The sequence below is a fragment of the Cheilinus undulatus genome, linkage group 6 (genome assembly GCF_018320785.1).
Source record: "Cheilinus undulatus linkage group 6, ASM1832078v1, whole genome shotgun sequence".
NCBI classification, from domain to species: domain Eukaryota; kingdom Metazoa; phylum Chordata; class Actinopteri; order Labriformes; family Labridae; genus Cheilinus; species Cheilinus undulatus.
The window spans coordinates 54,083,835-54,100,819 of record NC_054870.1 but is presented as its reverse complement, the minus strand read 5'-3'; the positions used below and the strand labels follow the sequence as shown (position 1 = coordinate 54,100,819).

General features: G+C 40.5%; 1 protein-coding gene across 1 annotated transcript in view; it reads right to left on the bottom strand.

Annotated features, from left to right (window-relative positions):
- The window catches only part of egln1a (egl-9 family hypoxia-inducible factor 1a), a 54,649-nt gene that overhangs the window by 1,718 nt on the left and 35,946 nt on the right, over positions 1 to 16,985 (bottom strand). Inside the window, exons 3-4 of the mRNA XM_041789700.1 lie at positions 9,072 to 9,191; positions 1,786 to 1,922 (exon numbers count right to left, since the gene is read on the bottom strand). Coding sequence (XP_041645634.1) covers positions 1,786 to 1,922; positions 9,072 to 9,191 — 257 coding nt within the window. The remainder of the gene's footprint in view (positions 1 to 1,785; positions 1,923 to 9,071; positions 9,192 to 16,985) is intronic.

The window sequence follows — 16,985 nt, the reverse complement described above, 5'->3', positions numbered from 1 at the left end:
ATCTCTTTGTCAATCACTTTTATACGACCCTGGACAGCACTTTGAACTGCAACTGAATTTGTTTGAAAGGTGCGATATAAATAAAGTTTGATTGATTGAATTTAGTCTGCTGAAATTTACAAATCGTAAAAGTTGCAGTATTTCTTTAACCTGAAATTTGTGTCTAAATACCAGTTCAGAACTTTTTTTCTGCAGCTGAGATTTTATGCCTTACATATCGTGCAACAGTTCTAGTACCATATCTTTACAACAGTGTATAAAAAAAACTTTTTTTTATTTTTGTATTTTTTTCTTATTACCTGTGAGGATTATGATAAAATGGTCATCCCCTTTAATTCAACAGCTGTATCAAATTTGCAACATGATTACAATAAATCACCACATTTTGATACTTTTATTGTGTTGCTGTATAGTAAAAAATGAATTATTGCTTATTTTTGCTGTAAAATGCACGAGATGAGAACTTAAGAATCCATCTAATTGCATATTAAATCACAATACTGGGTACAAAAAAATCGCAATTAGATTATTTGTTTGATTGTTCAGCCCTAATATAAAGCAGTTTAAAATGCAGCATCATTACTGCGAGTGCAGCTGTCGCAGACGGCATCAGACCTCCAGGTCTCAGCGTTAACGTGTACACCCCCTTTAAAAAGTACAGTTTTAATAAAACCCCTCACTGAATACCAGAGCAATTTTCAGAATTTTGACCAAACTGAGTTTGATTTATTTAACTCGTAACATGAAAGTAAGGTTAATAATATCACTTGGATCACTTAATCTTCAGTTTTGCTTTAATTATTTGATGAAAAAATGAATACAGAGAAAGAAAAAGGAGCATCGTCCAAACAATAAACTCCTCAAGGTGCACGCCAAAAAAATCCTGCTAGAAAAAGAGGCGTCAGCACTCAGAAATGTCCTTTCAGGTAGTTTTATTAAGACAAGGCACGGCGGACGCGTTTCCACTCGTGGTCTGCTTCAGCGCTGTCAAGTTTTGTCACAGCTCACCCCAGTTTGGCTTTCTACCTCTCTAGCTAACAGGCAGGGCGGGACTTCTCAGTCTGTCTCGTTCATTACAGGCCAATCAGAGGGAGAAGACGACGTGAGGCAGCAGACGTTCAGGTCCAGCAGCGGCCTGAGCTCGGCAGACCGGCGCCGCTGTAGTTCAGGAACGGTGGAGCTTTATGGTGGATAAAACTCATGCTGAGGACGGTCGGGAGAAGAGCACAAGCTTTGGGTGTTGCTCTGCTGGTTTTGTTAAGAAATGTGGGCGGGTTGTGGGTCTGTCATCGCTGCAGGCTGAGAGCTCAACTACCGTATTATAGCTAATAGATGCACAACCCCACACAGGGACGGTACGAGAGCAGCGACACTGCCGCACAGAAACGGCACGCTGGAAACTTTCCCAGACAAAATGTTGAAGTCGTTTATCTGGAGCTTTGGAGGCGAGGGTTTCTCAGAGTCACACTGTGGCCTGTACCTCAGTTATGGGTGGTATGGGTTCAGACAGATGTGAAAATAAGCAGCTGTCAGTCCTGGATGCATGTTTTTAGATTCTCTTATTAATGGTTTTAAACAGGCAGCGCTGACTCTTCCAGTTTTTTTTGGCTCCTTTAGACCGTTAATGCGTTCTGATTCCAAACATCCGTTATCAGTCTGGTGAACTTCTAATAATTGGTATCAGTGTCAGCCCTGAAAAATCTAAATCATGATTCACATTTCTGTCGCAAACGTGCCGTTAGATCACGCCGTTCCTGTGTGCAGTGGACGGATGAAGAGGCTGACCTGGTGGCGAAGGCGGGCTGAACCTCGTGAGGGTTTCGTCTGTCCGACCAGAAGAGCAGAAGACGATCAAATTTGGGCTCGATGTCGGCAAACTGGGCCTTTCCTTCAGGGAAGATTCGAAGAAGGCCTCCGTGTTCCTGGAAGAGAAAAACAAACGAGGAAGAGGAGATTATGCTGACGAAGATACACATGGAGGTAGCGAAAGATTTAAGGAGGCAGAGAGCCTATGAAGTCATCACGTTTTCTGTATCAAACCATCCATTCAGAGGGGATCGATCCTCTTTAAGGGCGTTTATGACGCCTATAAATGAGCCTCTTAAATACACCTCCTCCCTGAGGCTTTACATGATCAGCGTAGGACGACAAAGTTAAGGAAAAGGCTTGTCCGACTCGCGGGGCCAGGAGGAAAGCTCAGGATCGGAAGCAGCAGCGGGGGGCGGCCTTCCTGTGGAGGGATAGGAAGAATAACTGACAGGAAAACTGCTCCGGCTGGATAAAGGACCTGGAGAGTGAAAAAGCAGATTGCTGCGAGCGTGCCGCTTAAACTCTCACACAGCTGATATGATAGGCCTCTCTCTTCACACGCAAACTCACGGCAGCAGAAACGGTTCACACCCTTTGTCCGAGGAGAAACCATACGGAGGTTAAAACACGTTTTAATGAGGGGGAATCACGGCGCTCCGCTCAAACAAACAAAGGACAATAGGCTCAAAGGAGAAACGAGGCAGGGTTAGCATTAGCAGCTCATCAAGCGCTGGTTTCAGCTTTTATCTGACTGGTGACTCATTATGAACACAAGGTGACCCTGCAGGGCGTGACCTTCTGACCTACATCACACTGAGCAAAGAGACGACGACGCCTACAATCCAAACGTGTGACTCCCTAGAACTCATGAGTGAAAGAACACAACTACATTTAAATTCAACATGAAATGTTCCCTGCATGCTGCTTTCTCAGCAGTAAATCTTTACATCATTCCACGTTCTTAACATTATTCTACGTTTACTGCACTATTTAAAATGCATTCTAGCAGTTCAGGTAAAACCATCAGATCGGGCTGCAGCACTGCCTCATAGAGACCAGGTTCCTGGTGTGGGCTTTCAGTGTGGAGTCTGCATGTTCTCCTCATGCATGCATGGGTTCCTCTGCTAACTCCAGCTTCCACCATCAGCTAAAAAACACCATTGTTAGGTTATCTGGTGCCCTGTGATTGTTTTTGGTCTTCTATATCTATGAACACATCACTCCGATCCTGGCGTCCCTCCTCTGGCTTCCCGTTTATTTTACTATTCATTTTAAAATGTTATTGTTTGTTTTTAAATCTCTAAACGGAGCAGCACCCCGTACATCTCTGACCTCTTAAATGTCTACACCCCCTCCCGGTCCTTGAGGTCTGCAGATCTACAGACCTCGTCGTCCCAAAAACCTGATTATGACCTGAGGTGATCCAGCCTTCTCTGCAGTGGCTCCCAAATTGATGAACGAACTGCCACTAGAATTTAAAACATCCCTACCCTACCGCTTTTAAATCGCATCTTAAAACTCATTTTTATTCTCTGGCTTTAAATTCAGCATGAGAGTTGTGTGATCTCTGTCCTTCCATGTCTTTTATGGTCCTCATCCCTGTGTTTTTATGGCTGTTTTATTTGTTTTTGTTTCATTTTAAATGTTTTTATGATGTTTTTACCTGCTTTTATTTCCTTCCTCTTCATGTTTTTCCTTCTACGTGTTTGTGATCTTCTTTTTTTGTGATTTTACTGAGCAGCACTTTTGTAAACTTGAATGTTTTTTTAAATGTGCTCTATAAAAAAAGTGGATTGGATGCTCACATGATGATTTAATTGAGAAATAATAAACTCATGCTGTCTTCTGGGTGTCTGATCCTATCAGAAGTGTTCCCTCTGAATACAGAGATGCACCTGCACATTAGGACTCCAGTCTATAGGTCAGGGGTCATCAAGTCCATCTGCACAAGGGCCAGGTTTATTCTCCACAGAGACCCTGGGGGCCGGACTTTCAAATCCACAAAAATTCAAGAAATATTTTGTTCTGATTGAATTATTATTGTAGTAGTATTTGTATTTTCTTTCTAAACTCAGGACATTTTTAGTCAGTCAGTGAGATCTATCCCTATCTATCCCCATTTTTGACACTTTTAACCCTTTTTTCCTCTTTTACCAATTTTTGCAAGCTTTCAACCCCTCTTAAACCACGTTTCCTGCACGTTTTACCCCCTTCACTCTTTCATCCATTTTTGACCCTTTTAGCCACATTTTTTTCAATAATGTTTGCAACATTTAAATCAGTGTTTGCCACTTTTAACCAATTTTTAATATTTTTTTCCTCTTAAACTCTTTTGTCAATTCTTTAGCCCATTATAATCCACTTTTCTGCATGTTTTATTCTCTTTGAGCCACTCTTTTACCAATTTTTGACACTTTTCTTCTATTTTCCACTTTTTAACCCCTTGTCATTAATTCTTTGCACTATTTTTGACACTTTTGACCCATTTTTCCTCATTTACCAATTGTTGCAAGATTTTAACCCCTCTTAACCCCTTTTCCTGCATGTTTTACCCACTTTCATCCATTTTTGACACTTTTTAACCACTTTTCATTTCATTTTTTTTCAACATTTAAATCAATGTTTGCCACTTTTCACCCATTTTGCCACTCTTTAATCCCTTTTTCCAACTTTGCCAGGCTATTTGTGCTGTTTTTACCACTTTTAACCCATCTTTGATACTTTTGCCTCTTTAACCCATTTTTTCCATTATTTTAAACCACTTTTCCAGCAGGTTTTATCCTCTTGGTTCCACTTTTCTTCATATTTTGACACTTTTTAACCCTTTTCATTACTTTTTTTGCACTATTTTTGACACTGAACCCATTTTTGACACTTGGAACCATTTTTTCCTGTTTTCTCCACTCTTTCACCAGTGTTTGTCCCTTTGTGCCACTCATCAACCCATTTTACCATTTATCACCCATTATTTTTCTAACTCTTGCCAACCTTACTCCTTTAAGTGTGACTGAAAGTAAATTTCTGTAGAAACAGATGGATGTTGAGTCATTCTAAAACTATTTCATATTAGTTGTTTATGGGATGATTTAACAGCTGCAGACATTTAAAGCCAAAGGATACTCTTTAAACCACAACATCTTCTTTTCCTCTTTCTCTGAATTTAATGATCTTTCAGGGGCCGGACAGGAGGCTTTGGGGGGCCTGATATGGACCCTGGGCCTCCAGTTGATGATCAGTGCTATACGCTGTTAGCAGTCATGTGATCTAGAGCTGGACCTTTAACTTCAGTTCATGTAAATTGTCATCAGAACTGTACTGCACGTTGACAACAGATCAGTTTAGTTTCTGTCTGGTCTCTGTGGGACGGATGTGCAGTCAGACCCCATCACCATTGATCAGCGTCACCACGCCATGTTTCTCAAGACGTCCAGTTTTTAAAACGGTACATTTTAACAGTACAAAGTAAAAAAATTACAAGAAACCAAACTGAAAACAGCGGTTGAATTCTTGATTTTACAGTCTCAAAAACTCTACGTTTGGTTCATGTTCATTTAAAACTTTTAAAGTGGAAAACTGTTTTTTTTTCTCTTGTTAATAAACAACTTTTGAAACTTGTGAATTTTGATTTTTTCTTGAAAATAAACGGATCCTCTTTATTATTCTCTTTCTAGAGCAGCCCTAAGACACCATCATAATAATGGATAGTTTATTCATAGATTTAACCAAGAACAAGAGTGTGTAGGAATGATATGTGGGGATGTTTTCATTTAGAACAATTACAATAAAGGTTTTATTTTCCATAGCGGGCCATGGGGGCTTAGCTTTTCTTAGATACAAGCAGGGCGTCCTAAGGAAAAACGGTTGGAACCACTGGTTTAGATGCTCCCATTACTGCACTGTAATCTGATTTTATTCTTTAAATCTGTACAGATTCCTGAGTTCTGTAGTTTTGTTCACTCTTTTCTTTAAATCTACCCCTGTCTCATCATTTTTTTTATTTTAGACATTTTCAGATGGAAAGAGCCACTGGAGACTTCCTGTTGGTAGATGTCTTTCCCTCCAACACTTTAAACTCCACAGCAGTCACATGGTTTTGTAGAAACGTCCTCACAGGTTTTAGATGCTGTTCAGAGACAGAGAGATAAACGCTGAGATCTTTTCTGATAGTTTGGGTTCTCGTAGGTGGCGGAAAAACTGGATGGAACTTTTCTCTTCTTTATTTCTGATCCAGTCCAAGTAAAACAAATAAAATCCAGCCAAACCTGACACCCCCATGCCCGCTGAGAGCACTTTTTATAAGAGGAAGTCACATGATGCAGCCACAGATACGTTTCTCTTTCAGCAGACTGTCTTTGAGGTCAGAGCGTAAACTGTGTCACTGCTGCTCACACTTCCTTTAGTGCTCCTGCAGGAGGAAACCCCTGTTAGAGGACATTAATACCACTCTGCTACACTATAAGGCCTGGTGAAGTCTACCACAGGTAGTTATTTATAGCTTAAGTGAAATGTTTAGGCCAGTGCTTTTCAAACTTTTTCGCCCATATTCATGTCAATACAAAATAGACTGATATAACAGTTGTTGGTTTAAAGTGTTGAAAAAAACATGGAAAAATTTGGACATATTTTGTTATTCTGGCTGTAAAATAGTCAGGAAATGCTCTAAGTCTGAGAGCTTTGCTCCCTTTTCCCAGGAGTACTTGAACTTGACTTTTCAACATCTGGTTAATGATTATTGCACATTATATGGAATTGTCAGCAGTTTAAAAGCAGAAAAACACAAAAACAGATTTGTTTTTCATGGCTTTTATGAGTAGAAATGTTGTTATTGCTCATGAAGTTTAGATTTGACATTTGAAATGTGAACCTATACATGTTTAGAACAATCAGCAGTCATTTTTGGAGTCTAGGACTCTGGGTGTGCAAAACACAGTGCAAAACATATTGTTATTGCACATGACAGACACACACAAATGCCACTATCTAACGCTATTTTTAGAAAACTAAACACCACTCTCACTCGCTCTCCTTTTACTCTCTTCCTTCACTCTCCTTTCTCACTCGTCTTCTGCCAAAGCTGCCGTTTTCGCGGTGCTGTTCGGCATTACCGTAATATATATACCACACATCATATACTGGTGGAAAGCTCAGATTCTCAGCTCTCTGTCAGCATTGGAATTTTTTAGATTGAGCAAACTTTGGAGGAGTTACAGTGTTGAGATTCTGAGTGGCTGTCTCACGATACTTCTGGTGTTTTGCTATGAATGCCCACGTCATATGGTGCGAGTACCGTAATGAACCATATATGTGTGCATGCCCACAATTCTCAGCTTTCCAACACCGTTGGGATTTTGCTGATCGGACAAACTTTGACAGAGTTATGGTAATAATACTCCGACATATATAACACAGCGCCGGCGCTGGGTCAGTAGGTAAAGGGTTAATACAACAGTTCATATCAAATTTGCAAATTGAGTGAAAAAATCATCACGATTAGACATTTTTAAAAAAAATTGTTCTGCCCTAGTTTACTCTAATACTGTGTTGGTTATAATATAGAATTAACTATTGCTTGTTTTTTTTTGTAAAATACATGAGATGAGGACCTTAAGAAATAATCACTTATTAAATCGCAACTCTGGGTAAAAGAATGGCAATTAGATTATTTTCCTAAATTGTTCAGCTCTAGCTGATATCAGTATTCATCTATGTAGTTCCTAAACCTCAGTCCTTAACACAATCTTTAAGGTTTAAGGATGAAGTCAGAGGAAGACTCTGTTGGTCCAGATGACAACGGCATGAAATGATCCTGATATTAGCACAGCCAATAGAATCGCCAACAGTACATCATATTCCCAGCCAAATATTGGTTGTAAATATCTGCAGACTGCTGACACTATTAAAACCTTCTTAGGCATTATTTGCCGACATCTCGCTGAAATACTGAGCTGCTAAATTTCAGGTCACTTCTGATTTGCCATAGTTGATCAATTACAGTCTGTTCTTATATTCTACTGGCCTTTCACTGCAGTGATGATGCAGCTGTGGACCATAAACTGTAGCTCAGAGCTAAAACTTCAGTCCTTAGAGCGTTCTCCAAAGTTTAAGGAATGAGCATGAAACAAGCTTCAGCTGAGGTAGCTCTACTGTCTAAAAATACAAAAACTTCATACTGCTCCTTATAAGGTCAAACATCATCACAGGTTCATGCATTCTGCAGATGATGGCCAGTATATCAGCAAGAGAAGGGCTGGATTTTTTAATATTTGCCTATTATTCACTTCCTCAGCTATTGTGGTTATTATAAAGTGCATCCATAAATCATCTTAGTTTAATTCTCAGAAATATTTATGAGGAAGACTTAAACCAGAACAGACACCTCTGCACGGCCGGTATTTGATCACCAGAGAGTATCCAGATGCAAATCAGAGTTTCCTGTGATGTAATTTGAACGTGTTCAGGTCTGGAGGTCAAGTATGTGAAGAAGTCTGGAGACGATCTCTGGTTAGACCTCTGTTCCTCGTAGAGTCACTTCCTCCTCTCAGATGACATCTTTGCACCTTACAGGACCCGCTAGACTCTAAGAGGCGTCGTTACTTCCTGCTTCCTTTTCAGCAGGTGAACTGCACGGTTTCAACAAAGCAGGATGTGACAAATGTGGGACTGAGATGGCTCAGCGCCCCATGGAACCGGGCTACCGGGGTTCCAGTCTGGCCTGGGGGCATGTCACTGCCCTCTGTCTCACCGTGCTTCCAGCTCTATTCACTATTTTTAAAATCTACTAGGACTTGGATGAAGGATGATGTGAGAATGGAGAGATGTATTTCCACCAGTGTGTCTTTAATCCGTCGTCCTGTGAGTCGTCTTTCCTGCAGGAGGAACAATGGCCGTGTCTGAGGCAGCGTGGGGGCGCTCTTCTCGCTGCCTGGGTGTGGCTGGATTAGCAGGATCTCTGTGTTTTAATGGGATTATAAACGGGGAGAGTGGCCGAGCAGCACGTACTGACACGCCAACCTCCAACAGTGACACACCGTCCACAGAGGAGTGTGAAAACCAGATTAAAAAGCTCCACACTGACAGGCCTCAGCCTCTCTTAGGAGGTACAGCTGGGATATGGGGTGGAGATTTTCTAAATGATTTGTTTTTTTTGGGCATTTCAGTAAGAATTTATAAATCAGAGGGGAACAATCTGTTAAAAACATGAGAAAATGAGCAAATACCCATCCTAACAGACATGCTAATTCTCCCACATGTCACTGACTCACCTTGGCAGTCCAATCTTTATTTAGGTAATAGATGCATGTGACACACCGGCCGTCACCGTTGGGGTTATCCACGTGGCGCACATATCCTGTCCCATTTCCAGGGTAACACGCCACCATCGCCTGCAGACAGACGGTGACAAGTTTCATCAGTAAAAACAGATTTATAAGGTTAAAATTACAGACACATGCAAGCAGAGCAGGTAAACATTCATACGACTTTAACATGAGTAGAAATAACGCCGTTTAATAGGTACTGATGAAACAGGAGGAGCTGCTTTCTGGTGTTTAGTTGCGTGCATATACCCATGCTAAGGATGCACCAGTGTGTAGAAGGGCTGGGCATTTAAATGCAAATTAGATTAAACCACAATATGATTTGCTGCAATTTTCAAATAGCAGACAGTGCAATATCTCCTTCACCTGAGATGTGTCAAAACACCACTGTGATTCCATGTTTTTGCAGCAGAGATTTTCTGCTCTACACATTATGCATACAGTCAAGTATCTTATTAGAATAGTTTACTAAAATCCTACTTTTTCTGTCCATGTATATGATTTTCTTAATCAAAATGAGAATAACATGAAAAAAATATCATTCCTAATTTCCTTTCAGTGTAGCAATTGATATCAAATTTGCTATAGGAGCCAAATTACATGTAGATATTTTATTCAATCTTTCACCTGGTTTAATCTATCTAATACTGCTCTGGTTATAATTTAGAATGATTTATTGCTTGTGTTTACTGAATAATGCATAAGATCAAGAACCTAAAAATAATTGCATATTTAATTGCAATTGCAATATTGTGGAGAAAAATTGCAATTAGATTATTTTTGCAAATCGTTCAGCCCTAATGTGTAGCAGGACCATCAGGATCAGCTCATGCAGGAGTTTTCCTGCAACTTGTGATTAAAATCAAGAAATGACCCAAAACTGGACGTCAGTGTTTCAGAGGTCATTGTTGTGGTATCAGCTCTAAGATATCTGAAAGCATTCAGTTGAGAGATGCCGTCCATCAACAGCATGAGCTCCAGCCTACACTTTGTCCTGATTCTAGTACGTAATCCACCGTCTCTTCTTCTGCTTTTCCAAGAACACAAAGGTCTTTGTGGTTTCTCCCTGCAGGAGGGCAAAGTTTATCAAAGTTTTAAAAACAACTAGGGGTGTGACGAGACATTTATCTCACAAGACACGAGATGAGATGAGATTTTACACTATTTTTAATTTTGGAAAAAAAAATACATGGGTGGATAATATGTCCTTTATACAACTGAAAGTCATAATTATAACGCATTCAGGTCTATTCAAAAATGTTTGAATTAAGTACTGAATAGGCTGTTAATGCTTCCAAACAGTATGTCTTGTCTAACCTTGACTCAATCTGTATATTTTAATGCGCAAAATCTTTAATTTACTACACTATGCACTCATTAATACAATAACAATAACTATTTTGAATATTTTACTTAATTATATAGAATAAAAGCATTTAGATTGTTTTAAAAGTACTTTCAGCACTGTTTACAACAGACTGAAATACAAAGAGCTGCATCAGTAAAATCAAACTATTCTCATCCTCTGTAAGGACATCCATATTTTAAACACTCCAAATAAATCTTTAAGTCAGTAACACGTTTGCTGTAATTTAAAGAAATAGATTATTTTATCGTGTTGTGGTCTTTTTTCTCAGATGAACTTTAACAGTGTTGGACACGGCGCACAGATGAGCGTGTGTGTTAATGTGTGTGCGCTGGTGACTGAGTGTGTGTCTCTGTCTGCTGTCATACAACAAACAGGGCGCGTTTAACTGAAGCTCCAACAGTGGGCTAACAGTGGACTCTATGGCGCTCAGAGTTAGTTCAGCTAAGTTTACCGCTGCAGTATGCAGACCCGTTGCTCTACACGTTAAGCTTCTGACTGTTGATACGCACGGCCAACAGCTGATGGCTGTGACTGACAGACGGTGAGACGAGAAGGAGACATGACAAAGCCTCGACTCAAAGTTACAAGGTCACAAATAGCGGCACAACGAGCGTGTCTGCGCGCATACACAAACTAAATAAACGCTGTATTCTCCTCATGGAGACTGCACAGGCTTTCACCAGCAGCATTTCATCAATTCACACCGTTATGATGATGCATAGGCGGATCATGTACGGCCCAAGTAGCGCACGCGAGGGGGATGTTGGAGCGGTCATCTTAATGGATGCCAGACCAGCTCTGTTTACTCATTTGCTCTCTCACCAACAGTTTTATAGTATCCAGGGCATGTTTGGGATCTTCTATAACTTCCAGTTTGGTATTGCTTTCAGTGAGGAGAGCTGCTGCTCCAAGTGTCTGCGCAGTATTGATCTCGCAACGAGAAATCTCGTGGCGTTTTGATCTCGCGAGATCTGGTGGCACAAGATCTCGTCACACCCCTTTAATATATCTTAACAGGGGCTCAAAGGGATTGCAAGCAAACTCAAACACACAGTCTAAATTGCACAAAACCCCCAGACAGTTTGATACCTAGAGTTCTCGGGTTTGTCTGGAATAACAGGCAACTAAAAAACAACAAGGGGCAACTAAAAACAGGACAATCAGGGCAACTAGGACTTATTGTTGCCGCTGTGGTGATAAAACAGGTATGAATATCATTGAAGTTTCACTAGAATTACACAAAACTTCAAATTCTGTGGTTATGAAACTCTGATCATGATATGAAGAAGCTCTACTAGAGTAAGGATGTGAAGATTTTATATTTTAGGTTGCCTGTTGGGTGTAGAAGCCAACAATGTTTGAATCTCACGCTGAATGTAAAGAAAGTCAAAGTGGATGAGTGCCTCACGCCAGACTCCTGACAGTATTTCTTCCTTGTCTGAGCAGACGATCTTTGCGGCTGTCCTCGTCTCACCTGCACCCAGACCGACTGGAGCGGCGTCCTCTAACAGCTGCCTCATTATAAACTTTAAACTAGCGAGAAAATAAACCGGAGATATCGTGCTGCACGTCAGCTTCCCCTCTCCTTTTCCTGCTCTATTAAGACTCACATGATCTGCTTGGGTGTTGGCAGTGAACCCCTATGAGCTCTTGTAAACTTTGTGGTGTAAACAGAGGGCGAATGCGCTCACACGGGCCGCCATTCACCCGGGAAGACGACACACACCGGTGGGCTCGCACACACTGCCAGGAAGAGTGTGACAGAGACGCTTTAGAGGAGAGGAGAAAATTTAAGGTGTAAAGATCTGCCGTCATCGTCTCAGCTCTTCAGATATCTCTCTGCATATCAAACAAAAGGCTTGAAGCACTTGTTCTGGTCAACAACACTCGTGCGACACCACGCTGCCGTGTGTGTTTACTGGAAGAGGAGCTGAGGCGAGAAGTGAACGTGCACACATGCAGAGGGCAGATTCAGCCCTCATGCACCATGTCTAAGCAGCGATATGACGAACAAAAGGCCAGTTCCTCCACATTCTTCGCTGCTCTTGGATCAACACAAACCATAGCAACATTATTATAAACACTCGCAGCAGACTAAACTCCTGCACTCGCTCCCGTACCTCCAAGACAAGGTCAGAACTTTCTCTCTTTGAGTCTTAGAAAGCTGAAATGATAGGTCAGAGATTTACAACCTTTCAGGAGTGTGGAGAAACATTTATGACTCTTCTTCAAACGCTTGTCTGCAACATGTTTGAGCTAATTCTTTTCTCCTACTGCACCTCAGTGTGAGGATGAAAACAAAAACCTAGAGCTGCATGATTTGGTCATGACGTGTGATTCTGATTCTACTAACAATATTATAATTCTAAACATAAACGTACCATGAGTCGACCTGCTCGTTTACCATGGAAACACACAGAATAACAACAGTTTTGACATGTAGATTCTAAACTTAAAACATACAAATATTAACAAGCATTAAAAAATTATAGTTTTTACAGTTCTACTCTCAAAATAACTTCACATTTTCCCAAAAATATTTCTGCTTCTGTTTTTAAAAGTACTCCTACAAAGTGTAACAGAGGAACTGAAACTAAACTAAAACTAGGGCTGGGCAAATCATCACAAATCAGATTAATTATCAAAAAATGACCTGCTGCAGTTTTCAAATCGCAGAAGGTGCAATATTTCTTTAACCTGAAATTTTTGCCAAAATACCAGTTTACACATTTACCGTACAGTCATTCAGGTTACAGTGTTTTAGAAGTAGGGCTGGGTATCGCCACTGATTTCCTGAATCAATTCAATTTTGATTCACAAGGTCCCAATTCGATTCGATTCAATTCAGCATCGGTTCATTGAGGGATATTTCAGCTACAGTACCTGTTTTGCTTGAATATGCAGGGGGTCTTAGAGAACTAACGGCAGAAATTATACTTTCAGTTGAATTATTAATCAGAAACCTTTTAACTAGGCCCAATATTTAAAATATTAAAGTTCACACTAAAAACTGACCCCAAACTTGTTTCCTGAAAATACTTTTTATTGACCAACACATTTGATCAATCAACATAATAAAGTGCAACACAGAATTAACAGTCAGTAATAAAAGATCGATCTCCGGGAAAAATGAATTGATATCGAAAATTCAAACAAAGAATCGATCTGAATCAGAAAATCGATTTTTTGAACCCAGCCCCATTTAGAATAGTCTAAAATCATATTTTCTTCCTTTTCTGTACATTTTTCTTATTGAATATAAGAATTATATTAAATTACCACTCCCTTCAACACAAGAATTAATATCTGATTTACAACATGAGTCAAAATCATCACAATAAGTATTTTTTCAGGATTGTTAAACCCTTGTTTAATCGTATTTTGTGTTTGTTAGAGTGTAGAATGATTTAGTGCTTGTGTTTGTTGGAAGTAACATAAGATGAGGAACTTCAGAAATAATTGCATATCAAATCACAATATTGGGGGAAAAAACCCCACTTAGATTATTTTCCAGAATCATCCAGCTCTACTAAAAAGCATGTTTGTGAAGATTTCTAGAGCTGTGGAATACAGAGAAGACTGCAGCCTTTCTGTGTAGTGTAACTGCACGGCCAGAAATCACGACTGCAATGAAATTAATTGTGCATCAGCATCACAAATGTCTTTACATGCATTTAAAAAAGGAAAATAACTGCATTAGTCTGACAAATGCTGGAGTTTTACAACGTACGTAAGCATGTTGGTCTAACATCATAACCACATTTGTGACGTGGACTAACACGCCTACAGGGTTGGAGATCAGTTTTCTCCTGCATGCTCCACAGTCCTCTACAGAACTCTGGGGATTTCTGAGCCGTTTGACATGTATTTATGATACAGGACACTAAATTAAAGTAAAAGTAGTTTGGGGCTGCAGCAACGCTCCTCCAAAAATTCATCCCATAGAGGCATAGCACCATCATCTGTCTACAGATATTACAGAAGGCTGGAGCAGAGGTTCTCAACTGACAGACAAAATGAAGGACAAAAGTTTTAACCCCTGGATCTCTAAATTTCTGACCCTGAAGTCTTTGAGGTGAAGGTTAAAGCAGCGTGAGCACTGAAAGCTGAGACTGGTCACCAAAGAGGGAAAGGAGCCTTTATTTAAAGACTGATCTCTGGATTACATGAATCCATATCTTCATCATCAAATCAGGATGGGCCGATTTTTTCAGCCTAGGCCTACAGCCATCCACCCATCTCTCCAAACCGAGCATTATGGGAAATCTCCCTGAACGCCTCCTGAATCACAGCAAAGTCTTAAAGAATCTAACGTCATGATTCAATCCTGTATCATTACTTATGGTTAGGGATGGAGATCGAAACCCGGGTCCATAAGGACCCAGTTCTGTGTTTTTGAAATACCCGTAATAAATAACATTTTAGCTCATTGATACTGCTGTCGAGTCTCACAGACTCTGACGTTACGTCATTTTAAGATAAAACTTGTAAAAACATACACCAGTTCTTTCAAGGGGAACATAAACTAGAAGTGTTGTGCGTCACATTAGACCAAAATGGACCTTCAACTCTCAGCTTGAGGAAAAAAGACGCCGCCTGTGAGACGCACGCACTCATCTCTGCCTGCGCTGGGAGGAACAGGCTCTCATATCCCTCACTTCAGCTGCTTCAGGACAGTTTTCTTCTTCAGCTGCTCAGATAAATGCAGATAAATGCTCCCAAACTTAGAGACAGTCCTGTTCGTTAACAATATTAATCCAGAGTAGAAATCTGCGGTGGAATCGGCAGAATTAAAGTTAATAAGCGAACTTTACAAGCTAAAGACAGATGATTTGATGCGTTCAGGTAACCTCAGTAAATTAGACGACTGTAGTTGAAATGTTATGATGTGTTCAAATGTCACATAAAAATGGGAACATTTAGTTTTGGACGAGAAACCTTAATAAATACAGTTGTGAATATGAAGAATGTGTTTATATCTGAGGGATATAAAATAGATGTGACTGACTGAATTATAACTTCTTAACTCAAGCACTACTCAGCTAAGACCGCTCAAGTGTAAATCTTCATCTCCATTTTGTTTTTCCACCAAACTATAGAAAAGTATTGACAGTGGTATTGATAAGGACTCGGATCAATAAGCAGTATCAGTAAGGGTATCAGTATCGATAAAAATTAATGATCCCCATCCCTACTTATGGTCCTGCTGAAAGACATTTCTGAGACGCTGCTGACGTATCAGGACCTCCAGGGGTCGTCCCATTTTCTAGGCAGAGATTTCACTCCTGCTCCTGTTACTCTGTTTCAAAGGAAGCTCTCAGAATGACAGGGTAAGAGTCAGCAGTGGGGCTGAGCCTCAGTCCTCATTCTTTCAATGCATTGCACTGTAAAAGACCATTTTTGCATCATTTTTACGAGTGAATTCATTTCACATCACGAGCTGTTCATTGGGGATAAAAAATCCTCTCCTCTCCTTTTTCCTGCTCGCCTGATTCCTTCCCAGTGCTCTCTGTAACTTTAAAAATTCCCCCTAAAAGGATTTTTGCCTGTCTGATCATTGCTTTAACCTCATTAAAATCTGTTTTCATTTGCAGGAGCAACATGACAACTAAAGGAAAAGCTCCAGAGGGATGAAAACCTTTGTAAGGATCAATGTCTTTAGATATTTTTTTGAATGTTTTGGGATTTCAGGAGGTGATCCTGCATACTTCTTTTCATCATACTCCTCTATGAGAAGAACTTTTGCTTATTTTACAACTTTTTATGTGTAAATTCTTTCCACGTCTTGCACCGCTGAGAGTGTAGATGAAATCATCACATCAAATATACGTCTGATCCTGAAGGTCTTCCCCTACATGTCTGACGCTCCGAGGCTAAAGCAATCTCATTTGCAGGTGACGCTGCAGAAATTCCCTAAACTTTATTAACGAAACGGACATTTTTATGTGTTGGTGTAGAGTAAATCCCAAATAATGTGGAAATGTGAAGGGGGATGAATGTTTACATGTTTAGGTATCTCTCTGAACATTTAAGGGTTTGGTCTAACACACTGTTGCTCCTAAAGCTGAAATTTTGGATTTTATTGCGTGAGGCTCCAACATTTCACGTGCGAATTCCTTCCACGTCTTGCACGCTTGGTGAGGGTGTAAATAAAATGGTGTGCATCACACAGACGTCTTCTCCTACGTGTTTGACGCTCCGTGCCTGCGTCAGTCAGCATTGTGCTCCCATCTTTGCAGCGATGCAGGTTACCACTGGAATGCACGGGATCAGGGCCTTCAAAGCACAAAACAAAACTTTAAGGTGAGGCTGCGGGGGTCCTGATCCGGCTGCATGTACGCACTAACTGTTTTATCGATTTAAAGGTGGGTGAGGGGCACGCAGACTGACAAAAGAGTTTCCTGTCAGAGAGGGGACGAGCTCCTCTGTGGGTGTGAGATCAGGGCAGACAGAAAGAGGAAGAGGAGCATGGAGGGGTGGGGCCACGGCAG